Genomic DNA, 24,169 nt, shown 5'->3' with positions numbered 1-24,169 from the left:
TTTTATTTTTGTGTGCATAAAGGAAAGGAGTTATAAGGAACGTGAGATATATAATGGCTTATGATTGATACACCTGAAAGAGAAGCAAGTTGGTAAAAATTTTCTAGAAAATTATAGACAAAGGAGGTAAAACCAAAGGGGCATTTTTATCCTGACCAGGTCTTCATGAGGAGCATTTGTACCAAGATTCTTCCGTGTTGCTTGAGGTGATGCTCAGTAGATCATCGTGGGACATTATGGAGTGATGTTTTCATCTGTGGCCAGTTGCTTTTTATCTCCAGCTTGCCTTTTGTTTAATGTGTTTTCAAGCACCTACATGTAACATCTTTATTACATTTTCTTTGCCAGTTTAATTATTGTTATAATTATCATTGTTATTTTAAAATATATTTTAAAAATATGTTTTTAGCCCTGGCCAGTTTGGCCCAGCAGTTAGAGCATTGGCTTGTGGTCCAGAGAGACCTGGGTTCGATTCCCGCTAAGGGCACATACCTCGGTTGCAGATTGTCCCCGGCCCTGGTTGAGTTGTGTGGGTGCAGCCACTTGGTGTGTCCCTTTCATGTCGATGTTTCTCTCTCTCTTCCTCTCTTTCCCTCCTACTCTATCTGAACAAAAAGTGGAAAAATGTCCTCGGGTAAGGATAAAAAAAGAAAAATGTTTTTATTGATTTTAGAGAGGAAGGAAGAGGGAGAGAGAGAAACAGTGATGTGAGAGAAACATCAATCAGTTGCCTCCTGCATGTACCCCTTCCGGGGACGGTTCTGACCAGGAATTAAACCAGTGACCTTTTGGTGCACAGGAAGATGCTCAGCCAACTGAGTCACACCAGCCAGGGCCCAGTTTAATTATTTTAACACTGCTGTGACAGACAGTTTGGGAAGTTATAGTGAATTTTACATATTAAATAAATGGAAAAGGATGAAGACCTTGAATCAGATTTGTTCTTTGTCAACTAAACTACTGTTTTTTCAGTAAGTCTCAAATTTTGTATCCTTTTTCTTGTATTTGTGCTTTGCTGCTAAGCATGTTAAAACTGGGAGGGAAAACAAAACAACATTGAGAAAATTTGGGTGTCTAAAGATGCAGCCTTGTGTGAAAGTATTGATCATCAAGCTATATAGAAAGAAAATATGTTGCCCTGGTTGATTTGGTTCAGTGGTTAGAGCATTGGCCTGCAGTCCAGAGAGACCCGGGTTCGGTTCCCGCTAAGGGCATGTACCTTGGTTGCAGTTTGTCCCCGGACCTGGTTGGGTCGTGTGGGTGGCAGCCACTCGATGATGTGTCCCTTTCACGTCGATGTTTCTCTCTCTCTCTCTTCCTCTCTCTCCCTCCCCCTCTATCTGAACAGAAAAATGGAAAAATGTTCTCGGGTGAGGATTAAAAAAGATAATGTGTTAACTTTCTCTTCTGTAATAAACTCACTTGTATTTATGTGTTCCACATGTGTTTGGATGGTGAGCATCTTCAAAAAAGCAACTTTGAGTATCAGTTTGTTATATAATAGGATGCCTTAGTCCTAAAAGCTGACTTGTTCTCTGAAGAAAGAATGTCTTCCTAACCTTCCCATACCAGTGTTTCTCAGTGTGTCTGGCAGATGCCTTACTTTCTGATCTCCTTGGGTGCCTATAACAAAATGAGGGTTCCTAGGCCTCACCCTAGGAATTCTTACAAAGCAGAATCTCTGGATGTAAGGCACAGAAATCTTTATTTTAAATGTTTCCTCTAGGTTATGTTTAATCACTCTAAAGTTTAAGAACTAGAACTTCTTTAGGAAGTAAATTCTGTATAAGTTGCAGTATTAGACATTAATAAGATTCGCTCTGGCTACAATTCTGTGTATGTTTTGTTTCTGGCAAAGAATAATCAGTTTTTCCTCCCAAGCTCAGTTGTAACCATCCCATGCTGTCTGATTAGGGTAGGGTTCTGGGATCCTTATATGCCCATGTGTTTTGCTGGTTATATTATATGTAATCAGGTAACTGCTTTTATTATTTACACACACCCCTTCTCACCATTAGTTAGGAATTAATGAGGTAACTGAAGATAGCATTTTACTGAAATGGCTTCTGAGTTTTTTGAGAGTTACTTCAGAATAATAAACAGTACTTTTACCAGCATTTTTGAGTGATTTGTTGAAAGTTATTTCTGGCTTTCTCCATAAACTTCATGGTGAAGAGGGCTGTGTTGGGCCCTAGCAAGTGTCAGAATGTTCTCGTCCAGCAGCTGGCTCCCTCCAACCCCCATTTCCCACTTCCCCTCCTCCCTCCTTTTTAAACTTGGGGCATTCATGATGGGATTAAAGATTTGTTCCACTCTGATTTTTAGGAAAATTCTACCTCATTGTTAAACTCAGAAAAGTCACTGGCTGCATTTATTAATTGGATTACAAATAGTTTATTATAAAGCTACGTTTGTTGTTTTTTTTTCCTCTCTGAAGGAATGTGTAAAACAGGATGTGTAATTTTTATAATGAATATTTTTTAGAATGGGGGGAGGCTGGCAATTATTTAACTCTTTGGGCATACCTATGGGTTTCCCTTTTTATGATGCCCTGTAAAGAATATTATCTCATTGAAGAAGAAATTATTTATATTTTATAAAACCCATGATAGACTTTGTCTTTGCCTGGGGAAAGGATATATGTATTCCCTAGGGATTGATTAGACCCGTGCTGTCCTATACGATAGCCATTACCCATGTGTGACCATTTAAATTTAAATTAATTAAAAGTAAATAAAAATTTAAAAATTTAGTTTGGTTGAACTAGCCACATTTCAAGTACTCATTAGCCATATGTCACAAATGATTACTGGATCGGGCAGTGGTAATACAGAAAATTTTTACCATTGCTGAAAGTTCTCTTGAACAGTGCACTACTAGACTGGCCACTTTAAAAAGAGAAAGAGGCAAATGAAAGAGCAAAATAATGAAGACCCGAATTTTTACCCTTCCTTCCACAGTGTGACATTTCCTGTCTTCTTGTACCCTTGATTATAATTCAGAAAAAGGTCTGGTTTTTTGAGTATCTTCACTTTGACCTTGTTTTTTAATGTTTATTTCTGTTTCCCAGGCTGGCAGTGATGGTGAAAGCATAGGAAACTGCCCCTTTTCCCAGAGGCTCTTCATGATTCTTTGGCTCAAAGGAGTTGTATTTAGTGTCACAACTGTTGACCTGAAAAGGTAAGACTTGGTTGCAGTTTGGAGTTAACTTAATTTGTGTATATACCTTACTGTTTCACTTTGTTCCTGTCCCCATCCCTCACTTTGCTTACCATATGTTCTCTAAAGAAAATATATTGTATTAAAGTTCAGCTGATGTATGAACAATATTCACTTGTATTAAGTGTTATGGTAATTCACAATATCAGTAAATTGCATGTGGCCCCTCAGTCTGTTTAGGAACTTACTGTATGTTTACCTTAAATTTCAAGAGCAACACCAGGAGCTGAGTTTTAGTGTGGATGCAGTGAAATCTTTGCCTTTCCTGTGTAAACATCGACCTATGAAAAACTTTTTTTTAAATCCTCACCTGAGGATATTTTTCTATTTATCTTCAGATAGAGTGGGAGGAAGAGAGAGAGAAACATGGACACGTCGACTGGTTGCCTCTTGCACGACCCCAACAGGGCCAGGGATGAATCAAAACCGAGGTACATACCCTTGGCCAGAATCAAACCCAAGATTCAACCGGCCAGGGACAGAGCTGTGATCTTATTTCCAGTTCTAGGTTACCATTCCCTGGGACCGCTGTTCGTTCCCTATAGTTTATTCTTTACTTACTGCTAGTGCACTTATTTGAAATTTTGCAGACTTATAATTTATTTCTTGAAAATAAGCCGTGAAATCTTCCAGGAATCCCATTAGTTATGTATATGAATGTAGAAGCCTTTGGAGATAGTAAGAGTTAAAACTACAGGCTCTTTTGAAGACATACCTAGCTCATATCAGACAGGGCTGTTGTAAGAATGAAATAATTCATGTAGTTATCCTTCAATTGCTGTTTTTTTCCTACAAGCATTCACAAAGGAAGTTTCCCAATATAACTTCTAAGAATAGACCATGCTGCCAGGCACACACCCTTACTGTGTCTTAAAATACATGTATTTATCCTATTCCATATTTGGGTTGGAGCAAGTGAGTTGACTGCCATGCTTCCAAAAAGCCTTTCAACAGCTCAGTACAGTGCTTGATTGTGGTACATACCAGTAGTGGTGCCATAAATGATGGCAGTCTGGTTCAAAAAAGGAAGTTAACACATAATGACTATTTCAGAGTCATCAGTTTCACTTTTCATTTGCAAACTTTTTTAAGGCCTTATTCCTGTAAGTTGGTTGATATTTGAACATTTGTATACGTTTAAGGGTAATGTACCCTACATGCCAAAAGTGACTCTTGGGCCCTGGCTGGTGTCACTCACTTAGTTGGAGCATTGTCCCATACACGGAAAGGTGGCAGGTTCAGTTCCCAGTCAGGGCACATACCCAGGTTGTGGGTTCAATCCATGGTCTGGGTATGCATGGGAAGGCAACCTATCAGTGTTTCTCTCTCTCTCTCTCTCTCTGTCTCTCTCTCTCTCCCTCCCCCTCTAGTCAATTTTTAAAAAGTGACACATGGGAAGTACAATGAAAGATTCAGGGCCTTTTATTAGAAAATACCACCACTCAAAGAAGTGTATGTTTATTTCCTAGGGCTTTGTGTAAAATCAACAGAGAACATTAACATGGGAGCCTATATGTTGTAGTTTTCTTTAGAAATCTTAGGTCTACAGTTTATTTATTTGTTTGTTTGTTTGTTTGTTTTGTTAATCTTCACTTGAGGATCTTTTTCCATTGATTTTTAGAGAGAGTGGAGAGGGAAAGTGAGAGAGAGAAAGAGTGCACAAGAGAGAGAGAGTGAGAGAGAAATATCGATGTGAGAAAGACACATTGACTGGTTGCCTCCTGCAACCCCAAAAGGGGCTGGTGATCAAATCTGCAACCTAGGTACGTGCCCTTGACTGGAATTGTGCTCTTGACCAGAAACGAACCCTAGACCCTTTGGTCCGCAGTCTGATGCTCAAACTGCTGAGCCAAACTAGCCAGGGCTCCTTCTAATTATTTTCTATGAGTTTAGTCACTTATATAGTCTTTAGTTAGATTTCACAGAGAAGGTGGAAGTGACCATTGGCTAAGAAAAGAACAGTATAAAATAAAAGTTGTCACAGAAAAATAAAACATCCTGTAGTAAAAAGGGCCTTTCATAATACAGTCTTTTTTTTTTTTTTTTTATCCTCACCCGAGGACATTTTTCCATTTTTTGTTCAGGTAGAGTGGGAGGGAGAGAGAGGAACAGAGAGAGAGGAGAGAAACATCGATGTGAAAGGGACACATCGAGTGGCTGCCACCCGCACGACCAACCAGGGTCGGGGACAAACTGCAACCGAGGTACGTGCCCTTAGCGGGAACCGAACCCGGGTCTCTCCAGACCGCAGGCCGACGCTCTAAATGCTGAGCCAAACCGGCTAGGGCTCATAATACAGTCTTTATGACTGTTTTTAGAAGCTGTGTAGGAGAAAATACCTATAGTGCTTATTTTCCTGCTTTTCCTGATAATTGCCTAATTCCTCAGTGAAAAGTACTGATCCCAGAAGAAACTGGTGGTGAGCAACAGAACTCTCCTGAGAGCTATTTAGAAACCCACTCTGTGTTCTGAAAAAATTGTTACATGACATTTCATCCATAAAAGCAAGCCAGTTCTGGCACTGTGTGACATGTTCTCTTTGACTCTCAATTGGTGTTAATGACTATGCTGGTGGTATTCATGTGCCCCTATGAAACTTGGAACAATATCCCATTGCTTGCCTGCCAGTGCTGTCTTAATGCTTTAATGGAGTCATTTCTAAACCTAATTTTCTGTTCATGCTACAACTGCATTACAGAACTTTTGGATTTATTTGTTTTTGTTTTTTTTTATCCTCACCTGAGGACATTTTTCCATTTTTTGTTCAGATAGAGCGGGAGGGAGAGAGAGGAAGAGAGAGAGAGAGAAACATCGATGTGAAAGGACACATCGAGTGGCTGCCACCCGCACGACCAACCAGGGCCGGGGACAAACTGCAACTGAGGTACGTGCTCTTAGCGGGAACCGAACCCGGGTCTCTCTGTATCGCAGGCCGACGCTCCAACCGCTGAGCCAAACCGGCCAGGGCAGAACTTTTTTTTTTTTTTTTTTTTTTTATCCTCACCCGAGGATATTTTTCCATTTTTTGTACAGATAGAGTGGGAGGGAGAGAGAGGAAGGGAGAGAGAGAGAGAAACATCGACGTGAAGGGACACATCGAGTGGTTGCCACCCGCACAACCAACCAGGGCCGGGGACAAACTGCAACCAAAGTACGTGCCCTTAGCGGGAACCGAACCCGGGTCTCTCTGGACCGCAGGCCGACGCTCTAACCGCTGAGCCAAACTGGCCAGGGCCAGGGCAGAACTTTTGGATTTAAAAGTGCCCAAGCTTCAGAAGAAATTTGTGTTTTACATCAACTACCATTTGAACAAAAAGTTCAGATAAATAAGTGAAAATATTAAAGTTTGCAGCACATATTTGAAGATGTAATCAAATGTAGTCAAAGGGGAGCAACCGTGCATAGTAGAAAGTATTAGGGGTGGAGATCTGGTTCTGTTTGGAGAGAACCCTGGGACCTTGGGCAAGCTGCCTCATCTGGGAGGTCAGTTGTCTCATTTTTAAATTCAGGAAAAAGGAAGAGAAACATTAACAATTCTTCAATGTCTGTAATGTGCTCGCTTTTATTACTCTTATTAAACCATTTTCAGGCCTGCTATTGAATAGAATTCATTATTTTATTACACTGGTATTATAGGGCCTTTCTGGCTGATAGGTTCCTGGTAGCATCGAGATCTTTATTTGAAGACTTCCATTATCTTCATTATGCCCGGAAGTTACTAAATCAGAGATTAGCATTTTTAGAGCACATATAAGCCTGAGAGGTAGGCAAGGAAGAGAAAGAAGAAAGTATGAGAACAGAGAGAGGGAGAGAAAGAAGAGAAAGAAAGAGAAAGAAACTGAGACACTGGCTTGGATATAGCTGAGTGTGGCCATATTTTGTCACATGCTTGCTGGGATAAACTTCTCTAGTTTTGAGAAATGAGAATAGGAATGATAATTTTTTTTTTTTTAATCCTCACCCGAGGATATTTTTTCCATTTTTTTGTACAGATAGAGTGGGAGGGAGGGAGAGGAAGGGAGAGAGAGAGAGAAACATCGACGTGAAGGGACACATCGAGTGGCTGCCACCCGCACGACCAACCAAGGCTGGGGACAAACTGCAACCAAAGTACGTGCCCTTAGCGGGAACCGAACCTGGGTCTCTCCGGACCGCAGGCTGACGCTCTAACCGCTGAGCCAAACTGGCCAGGGCAGGAATGATAATTTTAAGAAATTAACTCTTTATTGTAAAAGCAGTGATGTCTGGTATATTACTAGTGAATAGAATACCCCTCCATGGTATTATCTGAGAAGAAAAAAGTAAATTGGAGATCACTTAGTCTGGGAAATGTTTGTTTCTGTTTTCTCATTCCCACCTTAAACACTGAAACTGTTTCCTCCTTTGCACTGTCACTAATGATTTTCTTGTTTCAAATGTCAACATACCAATTGTAACATACTGTGTGAGTCAGACCCACATGTAAGTTGCCATAATAATAGCAAGTTTTAGAAGATTACAGTAGTTTAACCTTTAACAATTTTGTAATAGTTTAAGATGTTACAATGAAACAATAAAATAGTTCTGTATTTCATCCTGCCAGTGTGGCTCAGTGGTTGAGCATTGACCCCATGCACCAAGAGGTTGCTGGTTCGATTCCCAGTCAGGGTACATACCCAGGTTGTGGGCCTGATCCCCAGTGGGGAGCATGTAGGAGGCAGCCAGTTGACATTCTCTGTCATCTATGTTTCTGTCTCTCTCTCCCTCTTTCTTCCTCTCTCTCTAAAATCAATAAAGAAGAAAATTTTTTAAAATATAGTTCTGCATATCTTAAAAAGCATTTATGAACTCAGAACAAAATCTGATTTCTAAGTAGTTTCTTCAGGTAGTTTGCTGTCATTATCATGTCTCTGTGGTTCCACTCTTCTGAAAACAGCTTTGGGCAAATTGAGAGGTCAGTTTGATTTCCACATAGGTTTTCAGAAATAGCAGTGTGAATGAGACACACAGAGAAACTAAATGGAATGAACAGGCCAGCCTTTTAGAGAGATCATACATACATTTCCTACTGTTGGCCAGTCAGGAAAGTACAAACACCATTCTTTCCCTTTAAAATTTTGACTTGAATTACATGAAGCCTGTTAAAGCAGTCTTAACAATTCAAGATATATGTCTCATGAATGCATTCTGATCATAGGTATACCCCGTGCAAGCACATGTGTGTTTGTGTGAAAGGGAGAAATCCACAGAGATAGACAGATAATCAGACAGAGGAGAACTTTGCTGCCACATGTCTTTGTGTTCTTTTTCAAGTTGATTTCTAAAATGATAAATTCTGTTGAGGCTGAATTAGAAATATGTTATTGAATATTTTTCTAAGCCTGTTATTAGTATAAACTACTTGTAAACCGTGTTAATAAAATCTGTTAAGAATTATAGAAGCTGTATTTGAAACCTTTTCATGGGTGCTATTTTGTTTTAAAACAATTGCTCTACAAATTGACATTAAAGTAGACAAAGATCAGCAGTATATCACGTTGAATCAAAATAAATAAAATCCTTTAACTGGTTGAACTGGTACAAAGAGACAAATACTTAGTAACTAGGATCTGGTCTGTGTTTCGGTGAGTCCACAATTCCCTAATTCAATTAGTGACTTTAATATTAGAAAATAGCATCTAGTGAAGAATAATTAATAGGAGTAAATTGAAACAAATACAGGATTTGTGGTGGTAACTTTTTAAAAATTTGCTTCATAGTGCCCAACATTCTCTTGATTTGTGTGAATTAATGCTATGCCTTGAAATGCAGCACCTTCAAAAGGGAAGTGGAAGTTCTACATATTTGGTATTTTTTTTCTCTGGTTAGAGAGTCAATTAGTTACAGACAGGTTGCCTTTAAGAATCAGCTTCAGTGTCCTATGCTACTTCTCTTATACTAAGCAGCTGGGACTGAGCCTCCAGCCCCACATCCTCCAATTGTTGCAAGTGTACTGAATTAAATTTTCATTGAAGTTAAGCAACTTAAGTTGCTTAAAGTATCAGCCCCAATAAGGTTCTTTCTTTTTATGTCTTTCTTTCCCTGTTTATTGTTAATTTGTTTCTCTTTATTTATTTCCTTTTCTTCATCTGGGAACAAAATGGGAGAGAACAGAATATATATATATATATATAATATATATATATATATATATTTTTATATATATATTTTTATATATATATATTTTATATATATATATTATATATATATATATTTTATATATATATATATTTTATCTAAAAGACTACAATGAAAAAAAGGACTACTTTGATAAGTAACATTAAAAATAAAAATATCCTCCCTGGCCGGTCTGGCTCCGTGGTTAGAGCATTGGCCCGCGGACCAGAGAGACCTGGGTTCGGCTCCCTCTAAGGGCACGTACCTCCATTGCAGTTTGTCCGTGGCCCTGGTTGGGGTCATGTGGGTGGCAAGCAGTTGATGTGTCTCTCTCACATTGATGTTTCTGTCTCTCTCTTCCTCCCTCAGTCCCTCCCGCTCTATCTGAAGATAAATGCAAAAATGTCCTCCGGTGAGGATAAAAATAAATACATAAATCCAAAACATTGAAGTATGTTTATGTTCTTATCTCAAGGCATGAATTCTGTGTACTTTGCTTTTTCTAGATATCTGTCACTCAAGGGAAACATCTGAATCAGTTTGACTGAACTGTTGAATATTTATTGAAGGCCTTTCATGATATAAACCAAAGATGACCTAAAAGTTTTAGCCATTGCCCGTCAATTCAGTTTCATTTATCTCACACTGCAGTACCTGAAATGTTAAGTTTGTGTAAAGCACCTGTAAAATGAGCCTTTGTGGGTCAAACAAAACCACTGAAGCCTCACAGTGCTGGGTGAGAACTAGAAGTTGAAGAATCTAGATTCTGTTTGCTTGATGACTTGGTATACCTTCTGAGTCACCTCAGTGTTTACAACTTGCCCGTTTTTTTTGTTTTTTTGTTTTTTTTGAAGTCTACTAATCCATTTAGAGGCATTAAAATTTCTTCTCAAACCTGTTTTCACTTGGAGGACTTAAGATGATTGTCCTTCATCTTAACAGTTAATTTTGGAAAATAGTTTCATCACCTTTGTTTTTTTTTGTTGTTGTTGTTTTTAATCCTCATCCGAGGATGTTTTTTCATTTATCTTCAGTTAGAGAGGGAGGAAGGGAGGGAGAGAGGGAGAGAGAGAGAGGGAGAGAGAGAGAGAGAGACAGAGAGAGAGAGAGAGAAACATCTATGTGAGAGAGAGACATCGACTGGCTGCCTCCTGCACAACCCCAATCGGGGCCAGGGCTGAACTGCAAACGAGATATGTGCCCTTGGCCGGAATTGAACCTGGGACTCTTTGGTTTGCAGGCTTTGTAACCACTAAGCAAAACTGGCCAGTGCTCATCACCTTTGTTTTTAAAAAAACCTATGTAGTCTTTGAGCAGAAACAAGATGGACTGTTCACTAGTCACTAATATTAATGAAAAATTGGTAATGATATGCCTGCTTTTACTTCACTTACATGCCTCTATATTAATCAGATCTCTTATTGTCAGTCATTTGGTGCCAAATAATCATTTTCAAATAGAACCATCAAATAAACCATCAGACTCAAATAGAGTTTAAAACTGTCAATCTCACCTCCTGCAAAATGCTTTGTTAATGTGATACTGAGAGCAAAAATGACTTTCATTTGCATACTTTAGTTCACTTTCACATGCATTATTTGATTTGATCTTTGTAGGCAAAGCAGGCCTCAGATCCATAGTACAAATGAGGAAATCCAGACCCAGAAGTTGTGATTGACTTAGTCACCTAGTTGGTGAATGGGACAACTATTCTATTTAAGATTTTAGTCAGGTGTTTTTTTTTTTTTTCCGTCTTTTGGTTTTTTTCTTCTCTAGCATGCTAACTTTATCTGTCCACTAATAAATATTTTTGTTTGGAGAGCTTAAAAGCTGTCATAATCTATTATGGAAGTAATGACTTATTATTTTGCTGCCCTCTCCCCATGGGTTATTTTATTTAAAAAAATTTTTTCTTTATTGAGTTTTAGAGAGGAAGGGCCTAGAGGGAGAGAGAGTTAGAAACATCGATGAGAGAACATCTATTGGCGGCCTCCTGCATTACCCCCACAGGGGATTGGGCCCACAACCTGGGCATGTGCCCTGACCGAGAATTGAACTGGCGACTTCTTGGTGCATGGGTCGATGCTCAACCACTGAGCCACAGCGGCTGGGCCCCATGGATTATTTTAAAGCATTGATCCTTTTCTTCTTCTTTACTCCACATTGTTCATGAAAAAAATAATTGCAAAAAAACTCAAACATCTGTTACTACTTTACACTTAGGCATTTAACGGACTGTTTGTTTGGTCATAAAATGTTGATGGATATGTTTTATAACTTTGGAATAAGAAAAGTGTTTTCTGGGTGACCACAATTTGTATATGACAAGATTAAGGAACATTCTTACTCATCCCTGGCATCATTCATGGGAGATGTGTGTTCTTTTTCTCTTGAATATGTTATACAAATTTTATTAAGCATACTTGCTTTGATGAGATACTGTTGTCCTTATTCTTATCCGTGTGCTTTTTTCTTTCAACTTTAAAATGTTAAGATTTGAAAATAGATATATAAACTCTAAACTGTTAAGGTTTTTGGACTCTTCCTGAATTGAGGAGGAAGTAAATTATAAGTGAGAACAATTGTGTATCTGTGAGTAAAAATGTGAGTGGGTGACTTGAAGTCTAAAGATGACTGTGGTCTTGGACATGCTGGACCCTTTAATGATCAAAGAAGAATAGGTGGTCAGGATGATAAGTGAAAAAGAATAACCAGAAGAAACTAATGACATGAAAACTAGAAAAGAATTAGCCCTGGCCGGTTTGGCTCAGCGGTTAGAGTGTCAGCCTGCGGTCCTGAGAGACCCGGGTTCGGTTCCCGCTAAGGGCACGTACCTCGGTTGCAGTTTGTCCCCGGCCCTGGTCGGTTGTGCGGGTGGCAGCCACTCGATGTGTTCCTTTCACATCGATGTTTCTCTCTCTCTCTCTGTTCCTCTCTCTCCCTCCCACTCTTCCTGAACAAAAAATGGAAAAATGTCCTCGGGTGAGGAAAAAAAAAAAAAAAGAATTAGTTCTAGTTTGGAGTTAAGTACTTATACAAGTTACTGACTTCCATAGATGTGCATCTGGAAGACTGGCTAAAGTTTCACGTCCTGGTCATTTTGTGCTGACTTGACCTGGTCAGACTAAAGAATGCTCAGTGAGCCCTGGCCAGCTTGGCTCAGTGGTTAGAGTGTCGGCGCTTGGACCAAAGAGTTGCAGGTTCCATTCCAGTCAAGGGCACATACCTTCGTTGTGGTTTGGTCCCTGGCCCTGGCCAGGGTCATGTGGGAGGCAACCAATCAATGTGTCTCTCTCACATTGATGTTTCTCTCTCTCTCTCGCTGTCTCTCTTTCTTTTTTTCTGTCCCCCCACTCTATCTGAAGAAAAAGGGGAGAGGTGTGGAATCCTCAGGTGAGGATTAAAAAAAAGGAGTGCTCAGTAAAAGAGTCAGAGTTGAAAGTTAAGTCAGATGTTGACTTTTATCAAGTATTTTTTTTCTTTATTGATTTTAGAGAGAGGAAGGGAAAGGGAGGGAGAGAGAGAGAAACATCAATGAGAGAGAACATCGAATGGTGCCTCCTGCATGCCCCCCACTGGGGATTGGTCCCACAACCTGGGTATGTGCCCTGACCAGGAATCGAACTGGGACTTCTCAGTCCATGGGACAATGCTCAGTCCACTGAGCCACACTGGTCAGGCTTGATGACTTTTTTAATGACTGGACAAAATCTTCATTTAATATACACTTTAAGCCTTTTGTATTCACCATAATATTTTTTTTTCATACTACGTTGCCTCTTAGCTTTGGTTATGCTGTCTTAAATGTATTGAAGTAATTTCAATTTTAGATAGTCAAATTTGGTGATCTTTTTCTTTGTTAAGTCTAAATTTGTAGGAAAATGGAAAAGAAGTAGCATCTGAATTTGGAATCTTGTAGTTGAAAAGGACTGTAGGAATCAGCTGCTCTTCTCCCTTGTTTTACAAAAAACTTAAAGGAATGGCCTAGATAAATTATGGCTTACCCAATTTTAAACAATGAGTTGGTACCAGAGCTGAGACTAGAGACCAACTTTCTCAATCTCCAAGTCTTTCTCTCTTCATTCTATTACCATTTCTAATAAGCACCTCAGTTAAACTTGGAATGAGAATGAAGGGCTTTGTCTTTGGTTCAAATCAAAGACTCCTCCCAATTTTCTTAGAAATTATGTGCTTTGTGGAGGTTTGCTTCTTATCTGAGTACCATTGCAGCTGTTATATCTAGTGAAAAAAATACTGTTATTAATTTTTACATACTTTAAGATGTAGAACCACTCTGAGAATTTCAAGGATTGTTGCCTTCTCAGTTGGAGTAAAAAAAAAATGATGCAATTTTGACCTATTTTGCCTAACAGGAAGCCTGTAGATCTGCAGAACTTGGCTCCCGGGACCCACCCACCATTTATAACTTTCAACAGTGAAGTCAAAACGGATGTAAATAAGATTGAAGAATTTCTTGAAGAAGTCTTATGCCCTCCCAAGTGAGTATCAAAGAAAATATGCATAGAAATATTGCCATTTCTTTAAAGCTTTGTCTTGTCTGGCCCTTAGAGACCTCTCTCCTAATGGTGCTTGAGTTAAATTCTCACAGTGTTAAGTTGGAATGACTAGGACTTCTCTTCATTTATTATAATTCTACACAGATGTCAGCATTGGCTTCTGGCTAGGCCAATAGCCATGCTACGAAAGACAGGAATCTGATTAGGTAGGAAGCTGTAGAGGACACGGTGAAAGTAGGCTTGGGGCATGTGAGATAGGTCAGGAAAGACTGGTTATTCGAGGGGCATAGGTTCCAAATTGAGAGAGAAGTTTAGGAGGGAGAAGAGATGGGGAAAGAGATTCAAACTGAACCCAGCCAGGTCTAAGCAGGTGTGGTGCAGATTGCTGGGGGATTTCCTATCAGGTCATTTTATAAAGGTAACGTTCTGAAGATACTACCCAAGTGAATTAAATTTTAGACTGTGTCCCTGGGATTCATTTTCTATTTATGTATTTCTTTGAGATGTTACAGATTCCCAGATTCTACATGGTTAACTGTTTGAAAGTACTGTTTTCTATAATATAAGGTACAGTTGACAAATAGATGAACTCTCATGACAGTGATCTAAATTGCAAATATGCAGTTTTGTATCATACTGTAATATTGGCATAGATTTAAAGCATTATTGATTTATTTTAGGCTTTTCTAGTTTCATTATCCTGAAAACAACATTTTTTTTTCTTTTAGCCCGAGCTTTTCTTGCTAGTCACTTATCTTCCTTATCCAGATAAATTTCCCAGGAATGGTATTGTTGGGTCAGAGGATTCTAAAATAATTAATTACTCAATATTCATTCTGAAAACAGCTATTGGACAACAAAGCCTTGTGGACACAATAGTGAATTAGAAGACACAGTTTCTGCAGCACAGTCAAATATGGGTGGTAGTGGTGGTGGTTTGGGAAAGTGAATGGATCGATTGTAATTTGGGGGGGGGGGGGGGGGGGGGGGAGACTGACCAAAAAAAGAAAAGAAAGTGAGTTGAGTCTGGAAAAGCTTTAGAGAAAAAACGATACTTGAATTAAACTTTAATTTCAAAAAGTGGCATTCAGCCCAGCCGGTGTGGCCCAGTGGATTGAGCATCATCCCAAGGACTGAGAGGTCCTGGTTTGATTAATTATCAGGGCACATGCCTGGGTTGTAGGCTTGATCCCTAGTAGGGGGTGTGCAGGAGGCAGCCGACCTATGTATCTTTCTCACATCGAAGTTTCTATTTCTCTTTCCCTTCCTCTCTGTCTCTAAAAAAAAAAAAAAAAAATCAATGCAAACATATTTTAAAAAGTTATATTCAGCAGGTGAGCAAAGGAATGACAGTCATTCCAGGCAGAAGAGCAATTTTGAATCAATAGTGCTTCTTTTGGGGACTTGAAGGTATGATTGGAGGTATACCTCTGTCTACAACTAACACATCTTCTATTGTGAACAGAATTGCCTTCTGTTTAGCAATTTTGTACTAAGGTTAAAATTTTATTTTCTTAATCCTGTGTTATAAAAGCTATCCTCTTCCTGTCTTTCTAAGAGCCTCAAACTTCTTTTATCTCTGTTTACCAGGAGTCCAAACCTTCCTTCCATCCCCAGTAAAGTTTCTTCAGACTAACATTAATAAAACTGTATCTTGACTTTTCCTCCAGGCCATATATATATATTTTTTATCCTCACCGGAGGACATTTTTCCATTTTTTTGTTCAGATAGAGTGGGAGGGAGAGAGAGAGAGAGAGAGAGACATTGATGTGAAAGGGACATATCGAGTGGTCGCCACCCACATGACCCAACCAGGGCCGGGGACACACTGCAACCGAAGTATGTGCCCTTAGTGGGAACCGAACCCGGGTCTCTCTGGACCGCAGGCTGAAGCTCGAACCGCTGAGCCAAACCGGCCAGGGCCAGGCCTTATATATAAGTAGAAGACCAATAAGTCAAAACTGGGATCTTTGTAAAATATATTGTAGTTTTATGCACATCAGTGAGGAACTGTTATGAACAAGAATTGGGAGTTCCTTCCCCTCAGTGGGCTCTGCAACCCAAAATATGAAATGGTCATCAAACAGCATAGTCTTTGTCATGCAGAATTGTATCTAGAGGAGGAGTGGGAGGGAGAAGTGTTTCTGGGACTATCACATGCATTCCTTTTTCTTTCCTTTATTGTTCTATAGCATCTGAGGACCATCCTGGCTCACTGTCTTTTCTCTCTAGAACAAGTAGACCTTCAGGTCCTTAACTATCGCTGATCCTCCTCACACATGTTGTAAGCCTTATTGTTTCCAGATAAAATGAGAAGAAGGCAGAATTGCTGTACAAGCTGGTAGACTAGAATCTAGCATTTCTAATAACATGTCTTTGGCATTTAATGGTAATGCGGACAGTGTTTTTATATGAGCACTTCTGATATAATCATGCCAAATATAATACAAGCAACTGTCTGTTTGAATTTAGAGACTAGCAAAAAGCTAAATCAAGCAACTTGCTGGTCAATGTAACTGTAGGTTTTTTGTTGTTAATCCTCATCTGAAGCTATTTTTCCATTGATATTTAGAGAGAGTGGGAGGAAGGGAGAGATAGAGAGACATCAATTGGTCCCGACCTGGGATCGAACCTGTAACCCAGGTACATACCCTTGACCAGAATAGAACCTAAAACCCTTCAGTCCACAGGCCAACATTCTAATCGCTGAACCAACCAGGGCTGTAACTATAGGTTTTAAGAAGATGCTTACTCTTCTCTTTCTTTTTCTGTGGGGAATGTGTTTATGTTTTTATATTTAGTTTCCCTTGCTTGAATGAAGGAACTACTTTGCCTCTTCCACACCCCCCCCCCCACACACACACACAAGCTTTAAAGAAGCTTTGAAACTTGGAATTTTAACTGAAGTGGGCCTGTATACCTGGCTAACTTACTGATAAAAGGATAGAAGGATAGAGAAATCTAGATAATTTTGGAGACGAGCTCTCTATAAGTGTTATAAAGCCTTTTTAAAAATGAGAAATACAGTCAATGAAAGTTGAATTTACAAGGATAATTTAATAGGCTGTATAACTAGGCTTTATTCTTATATTGGTTTGAGAAAGGAGAAGTCTGAAATCTTTCCTAAAAGGATGGAAATATTATTAGCTAGTCCTCCATTAATAGTCTAATAGGGCTAATTGGAAAGCCTAAATACACTGGGTGCTCATGTCTGTGCTGTTGTTGACACACAGCCTTTTATTAATTATTTGCCTTCCTTTTGTAAATGTTAAAATGAATATTCACAATAATTGAAAATTACTGCTTTATCAAGCTGTCTGCTGCAACTAATAATAATGGATGAATTATTAATATACAGGGTTTTGGGGGATGCAGGAAAAGTTGGCAACTAATTTAGGACCTACTGGTTTAGAATTTGATTTATATTTTAGGGAGAACCTGATCTGTAATAAAACAAAAACAAAACAACACTGCACCTGGGGACAGGAAATGTGAGCTTTAGTTTGGTGATAGTTTAAATTAATCTGATGACTTTGGAGCCAAGTATGTAAACTTTCTGAAATATAATTTCCTTTTAGCAAAATGAGAGATTGAGGTGAATGGTCTCTTGTAGCTATAGTATTGTATGCATTAAATTAATCATGCAAATTTAATGGTTTGTCTTGGAAGGAAAGAATAGGGCACATTTAACTTGCTTTAGAGAATAGTGTTTTTAAAATTTTTTAATACTATCTATTTCTGTATGAATGAGGATATGCTTATTGAGGCCTTTATCTTACCTGTTCATTAAAATAGGTCTGTAGTTAGTATGCTTATCATTACATCCCATGACTTAGTACAATGCCTGACACATAATACATACTTAATAAATGGATATATGTGAATAGTCATTTATTCAATTATATTAATTAGAATAAATGAATAAAATAGCTGTAATTTGAGCCTGCTTTCCTGTAAGTTATTTTGAGAATTATGAAGTTTACTTCATTAGAAAAATTTGGTACAGCTAAATATTGAGGAAAGAAGACTAATTTTGGAAACTTGGCTAGAGAAAGACATAGATGTATTGAAGAAGCACTTATATTCCTTGTACCTTCTTTTGTTGGAATGAGTCAATGAAGGTACTGTTTTACCAGTGGTGCAGACATTTAAGGTGGAGGTTGGTTGTTTTTATAGTCAAGAAACCCAGAGATGTTGAAGAAGGGATTAACTGTTACAGCTCAGGCAGGGGGAAAAAGAGGTGTTTGGGGGTGTATAAAGTTTTCTATAGATAGGAGGGGGGAAAATTTGCATAATATATAATATATATAAACTCAGATGAGCCCTGGCTGGTTTGGCTCAGCGGTTAGAGTGTCGGCCTGCGGTCCAGAGAGACCCGGGTTTGGTTCCCGCTAGGGGCACGTGCCTCGGTTGCAGTTTGTCCCCGGCCCTGGTTGGGTCGTGCGGGTGGCAGCCACTCGATGTGTACCTTTCACGTCGATGTTTCTCACTTTCTCTTCCTCTCTCTCCCTCCTGCTCTATCTGAACAAAAAATGAAAAAAAATGTCCTTGAGTGAGGATAAAAAAAAATAAAATAAACTCAGATGAAATTCATTTACCATAATTGTTCACTGAAAAGCTCATTTTTTAAATAATTTTGTTTATAAGAGAAATCTTTAAGCTTAAAAATGGAGAGATATTAAAAAGAAAGATAACTTGAACATATAAATATTCAATAGATATTTTATATTCTTACCCAGTATAGTGCTATGTCCAATTTTTAAAAGCTATATCTCTTCTTGAATTCAAAATAGTAAAATGTAGAAAATGTGACAATAAAAACTAACCTGAAACCACACCTTGCAACTGAACTAAATTTCTATCTAAAAAGACCTCATCTTCATTTTTAATTTAAAGAAAACTGCTAAGACAGTACCTTAAAATACCTAACTAAATCTAAATTACATTATAAGGTATTTTGTAAGGTACCTTAGGTATAAGGTATAATAGGTATAAGGTAAGTCTTAACAAAGATATTTGACCAACCTAGACTTTTTCTGCTATCAAGGTTATCTGGTGCTGCTGGACAGGGCTGGTTCAGTACACTGCTCACTAAGCATCTGGGACATTTTTTTTTGCACTTATCTTCAGATAGAGTGGGAGGGAAAGAAGGATGGAGAGAGAGAGAGAGAGAGATCGAAGTGAGAGAGACACATCGAGTGGTTGCCACCCACACAACCCCAGCTGGGGCCAGGGACAAACTGCAACCGAGGTACGTGCCCTTAGCAGGCAGCCCAAAGCTCTAATCACTGAGCCAAACCAGCCAGGGCTAGCATTCCTATTTAAGAGAGCACTACAGCCTGGCCAGTGTGGCTAGGTGATTGAGCGCTGTCCCATGGACTGAGAGGTCCTAGTTCAATTCCTGGTCAGGGCACATGCCCAGCTTGCGGGCTCAGTCCCCAGTAGGGGGCATGCAGGAGGTAGCCCATTGATGTTTCTTTCTCACATCAATCTTCTGTCTCTCCCTTCCTCTCTAAAAAAATCAATAAAAACATATATTTTTATAATTTTTTTTATCCTCTCCCGGGGACACTTTTCCACATTTTGTTCAGATAGAGTGGGAGGGGGAGAGAGAGAGAGAGAGAGAGAGAGAGAGAGAGAGAGATTGGCGTGAAAGGGACACATCGAGTGGTTGCCACCCACACAACCCAACCAGGGCTGGGGACAAACTGCAACCAAGATACGTACCCTTAGCAGGAACTGAACCCAGGTCTCTCTGGACCACAGGCCAACGGTCTAACTGCTGAGCCAAACCGGCCAGGGCAAAACGTGTATTTTTAAAAAGGCGCTACAGCTGGAATGTGGCTAGTGCAACTGAAAAACTGAACTTCTAACTTTATTTAAATTCATATTCAAATAGCCACATGTCACTAATGGGCTACCATATTGGACAATTCAGATATAGAATATTTCCATCATCACAGAAAGTTCTCTTAGCACTGCTCTGGGGTTCTCTTTCTAAGACGCCCATTTCCCCAGCATTTTAGTTTATAAAATGTAGATGGAGTGTGGATGCCTTTTGGTTGCCAAGAATATTAATATGTGAACAAAAACACTGTGCATAGCTTTGTTTCCTAAGGAAAAAAAATCTTAAAAATATCATAGGAGATTGCACTCCACCCACTCGGGCCACCAGGCCCCTGACCCCCACTATCCTCCCAGCCATTCTCACCCCAACCCCCATTTGCCTTCAGGATATCTCCCCACTGCCCGCCACCCCCCTAACCCCGCTTTACTTCCCCTCTGACCCCAGCTTCACTTCTCTTCAGCTACACCCGTCCCCCCACCCCCAGCCCAGCTCCCATCTGGCCACCCCCCAGCGACTCAGGCATACTCCCCTACCTCTATAAACTAAAAAAGAAAAAATATATATCATAGGAAACAGATGATAGCATTTCTTAGAGTAATAACTGTTAAAAGATATCTAGTAACTGCTAGCACAATGGTTTGTTGATTGAGGGAATTTATATTGATGTATCTTTGGAGGATCTATAATCCATTATCCCTTTTTCTATTTAGGTATTTAAAGCTTTCACCAAAACACCCAGAATCAAATACTGCTGGAATGGACATCTTTGCCAAGTTCTCTGCATATATTAAGAATTCAAGACCAGAGGCTAATGAAGGTAAAAAAACAAACAAACCCCAAAACCATAAATGTTAAAAACTGGCATTCAGAGTTGATCAGAGATTTGGTGATAAACCAGATAAGTCCTTAAATGGCTGTTTTTCTGTTTCTGACTCGTGGGACAGTACCTAGCAATATAGGAGGTGTGTGATAAAATGTTTATTGAAAGAATTTGTTCTCATATTCTTTTGAGAAGTTACTGTGAAGGGAGCTATGCAAAGAATTAACGGTGCATCAAAAACAATGGATTGATAGAACTTAATTTAGTCCATTACTAAACCTTTTGTTTATTGTTAGGTGCCAGCATTCTAAAATCAGCCTCAGTGGATTTTTGTACTAATTACCCTTAAAGAGCAATTAAAAAAACAAAAAAACTTGTCTCTATTGTTGAATGTATTACAGATATTCCTCCTTTTTTCCCTATTGCACTCCCCTCCTCCCTGATCCTTCCCCCATCTGCCTTTCCCACACTGTTGTCTGTGTCCATTGGTTATGTGTATATGCATATAAAGTCTGGTTTATCTCTTCATGCCCCCCCTTCCCTTTGAGGTTTGTCAAACAACCAATTTGTACTTCTTAATCCCTTCACCTTTTTCACCCATTCCTCCAATCACCCTCCCATCTGGCAACCTACAAAAGGTTCTCTGTATCTATGAGTCTGTTTCTGTTGTGCTTGTTCATTTTGTTTGTAGATTCAATTGTCAATAGATATGTATTTTTTGCCATTTTGGTTGTTCATATTTTTTATCTTCTTTTTCTTCAAGAAGACCCTTCAACATTTCATATAATACTAGTTTGGTGGTGGTGACTCCTTTAGCATTTTCTTGTCTGGGAAACTCTTTATATGTCCATCGATTGTAAATGATAGCTTTGCACGATAAAGTAATCTTGGTTGTAGGTTGTTGCTTTTCATCACTTTGAATATCTCTTGCCACTCCTTCCTGGCCTGCAAAGTTTCTTTTAAGAAATCATTTGACAGTCTTGCCCTGGCCGGTTTGGCTCAGCGGTTAGAGCATCCGCCTGCGGTCCTGAGAGACCCGGGTTCGGTTCCCGCTAAGGGCATGTATCTTGGTTGCAGTTTGTCCCCGGCCCTGGTCGGTTGTGCGGGTGGCAGCCACTCGATGTGTCCCTTTCACATCGATGTTTCTCTCTCTCTCTCTCTTCCTCTCTCTCCCTCCCACTCTACATGAACAAAAAAAAATGTCCTCGGGTGAGGATAAAAAATAAAAAAATAAAAAAGAAATCATTTGACAGTCTTATGGGAACTCCTTTGTAGATAACTAACTGCTTTTTCTCTTGCTGCTTTTAATATACTCTCTTTGTCTTGAACCTTTTGCATTTTGATGATGATGTGTCTTGGTGTGGGACTCTTGGGGTTCACCTTGTTTGGGACTCTCTGTGCTTCCTGGACTTGTATGTCTGTTTCCTTCACCAAATTAGGGAAGTTTTCTGTCGTTATTTTTTCTTTTTCTTTTTTTTTATCCTCACCCGAGGACATTTTTCCATTTTTTGTACAGATAGAGTGGGAGGGAGAGAGAGGGAGAGAGAGAGAGAGAGAGAGAGAGAGAGAGAGAGAGAGAGAGAGAAAAACATCGACGTGAAAGGGACACATCGAGTGGCTACCACCCGCACGACCAACCAGGGCCGCGGACAAACTGCAAATGAGGTACGCGCCCTTAGCGGGAACCGAACCTGGGCCTCTCTGGACCGCAGGCCGATGCTCTAACCGCTGAGCCAAACCAGCCAGGGCTGTCGTTATTTTTTCAAATAGGTTTTCAATTTTTTGCTCTCTCTTCTCTTTCTGTCCCCCCCCCCCCCCCCCCATGATACAAATGTTGGTACACTATAAGTTGTCCCAGTGGTTCTTTACACTGTCTTCATTTTTTTGGATTCTTTTTCTTTTTGCTGTTCTGATTGGGTGGTGGTGTTGTTGTTTTTTTTTTGCTTCTTTATATTCCAAATCGATGGTTTGCTTCTTGGCTTCTCCTACTCTATTACTGATTCTCTGTAAATTATTCTTTATTTAAATTAGTGCCTCCTTCATTTCTGACTGTGTATCCTGCACTTCTGACTGGTTCTTTTTTATGTTCTTGAGGCCCTCACTAAATTCTTTGAGCATCCGTACAACCAGTGTTTTGAACTCTGCATCTGTTAGATTGCTTATCTCCATTTCATTTAGTTCTTTTCCTGGAGTTCTGTTCTGTTCTTTCATCTGGGACATGTTTCTTATCTCCTTATTTTGGCTGCCTCCCTGTGTTTGTTTCTCTGTATTAGGTAGAGTTGCTATGTCTCCTAGGCTTCCAAGGGTGACCTATTATAGTAGGTGTCCTGTAGGGTCCAGTGGCACAGCCTCCCTGATTACCCCCGCTGGGTCCTCAAGGTGCACCCCTAGTATGGACTGTATACCCTTCTATTGTAATTGAGTCTTGTTTGTTATTGTCATATCAATGGGAGGGATTTACTCAGGTTGATCAGCTGCATGGACTGTCAGGTGCCCACTAACCACTGACCTCTGACTACTTTGGAGGACCAGTTGTGCAGGGGCCCACCACACAAAACTTACTTCAGCAGTGCTCTGGAGTCCACTCCTTGAGTGTATGTCACTTGTGAAGGTGGTTGGGTGGTGGTGCTTCGTCGTGGTCTGAAGCTGTCCAGTGGGCATGCTGGCTCTGGAGCAAGGTCAGACCGCTAGCCTTCCAAATTTCTCTGTATCCTAAAAGTAGGATTTTAATTTCAAGTCATATTTTCATGGTGAGAATTGTTTAGGTATTATGAATATGATTTTCTTCTTTTATTTATTAAAAGACACTGTCTCATTATTTCATTTACCAAACTTGTATATGGTATATTGGAGGAAAGCCTCTTTGAAAGAAGTCTCTTTAACAGATCTTTAAAAAAATTGATTTGTAGACAGAGAGGAAGGGAGAGAGAAACATTGTGAGAGCGAAACATCAATTGGCTGCCTCCTGCATGCCCCCTACAGGGATCAAGCCTGCAACTTGGGAATGTGCCCTGACTGGGAATCAAACCATCAGTCCTTCAGTGCATGGGACAATGTCACACCAGCTAGGGCTGAAAGAGGTCCTATTTAATGTACCTGTCTTAACCACACCATTCACTAATTTCCTTGTATCTTCCTTTGGGATGTTAAGCATTGTTCTGTCTGGACAAAACTGTATAGGGAGAGCATTAGTATTTAAGTAAGAGTAATAACAACAACCAAAAGGCCAGCTTCTAAAGATTTTTAATCTGTCATCATTTTTTTTTTTATTATCCTCATCCAAGGACATTTTTTCATTTTTTTGTTCAGATAGAGTGGGAGGGAGAGAGAGGGAGAGAGAAAGAGAGAAACATCGACATGAAAGGGACACATTGAGTGGCTGCCACCCACCACAGCCCCAACCAGGGCCGGGGACAAACTGCAACTGAGGTACATGCCCCCAGCAGGAACCAAACTCGGGTCTCGGGACCGCAGGCTGATACTTTAACCGCTGAGCCAAACCGGCCAGGGCTAATCTGTCATCATTTTAATTTTTGTTATTATTTACTGATTTGAGAGAGAGGTCGATTTGTTGTTCCACTTATTTATGCATTCCTTGGTTGATTCTTGTATATGCCCTGACTGGTGAT

At 39.7% G+C, this 24,169-nt stretch overlaps 1 protein-coding gene across 2 annotated transcripts in view; it reads left to right on the top strand.

The window, feature by feature from the left end:
- Positions 1 to 24,169, top strand: part of CLIC4 (chloride intracellular channel 4) — a 69,485-nt gene that overhangs the window by 32,928 nt on the left and 12,388 nt on the right. For both annotated transcript variants that reach the window (XM_036255269.1, XM_036255270.1), the window contains 3 exons: positions 3,071 to 3,180; positions 13,728 to 13,853; positions 20,431 to 20,537. In XM_036255269.1, coding sequence (XP_036111162.1) covers positions 3,071 to 3,180; positions 13,728 to 13,853; positions 20,431 to 20,537 — 343 coding nt within the window. The remainder of the gene's footprint in view (positions 1 to 3,070; positions 3,181 to 13,727; positions 13,854 to 20,430; positions 20,538 to 24,169) is intronic.

Source organism: Molossus molossus, unplaced genomic scaffold (genome assembly GCF_014108415.1).
Source record: "Molossus molossus isolate mMolMol1 unplaced genomic scaffold, mMolMol1.p scaffold_m16_p_12, whole genome shotgun sequence".
In the NCBI taxonomy this organism is placed as follows: domain Eukaryota; kingdom Metazoa; phylum Chordata; class Mammalia; order Chiroptera; family Molossidae; genus Molossus; species Molossus molossus.
This window is presented reverse-complemented; position numbering and strand designations above follow the sequence as displayed.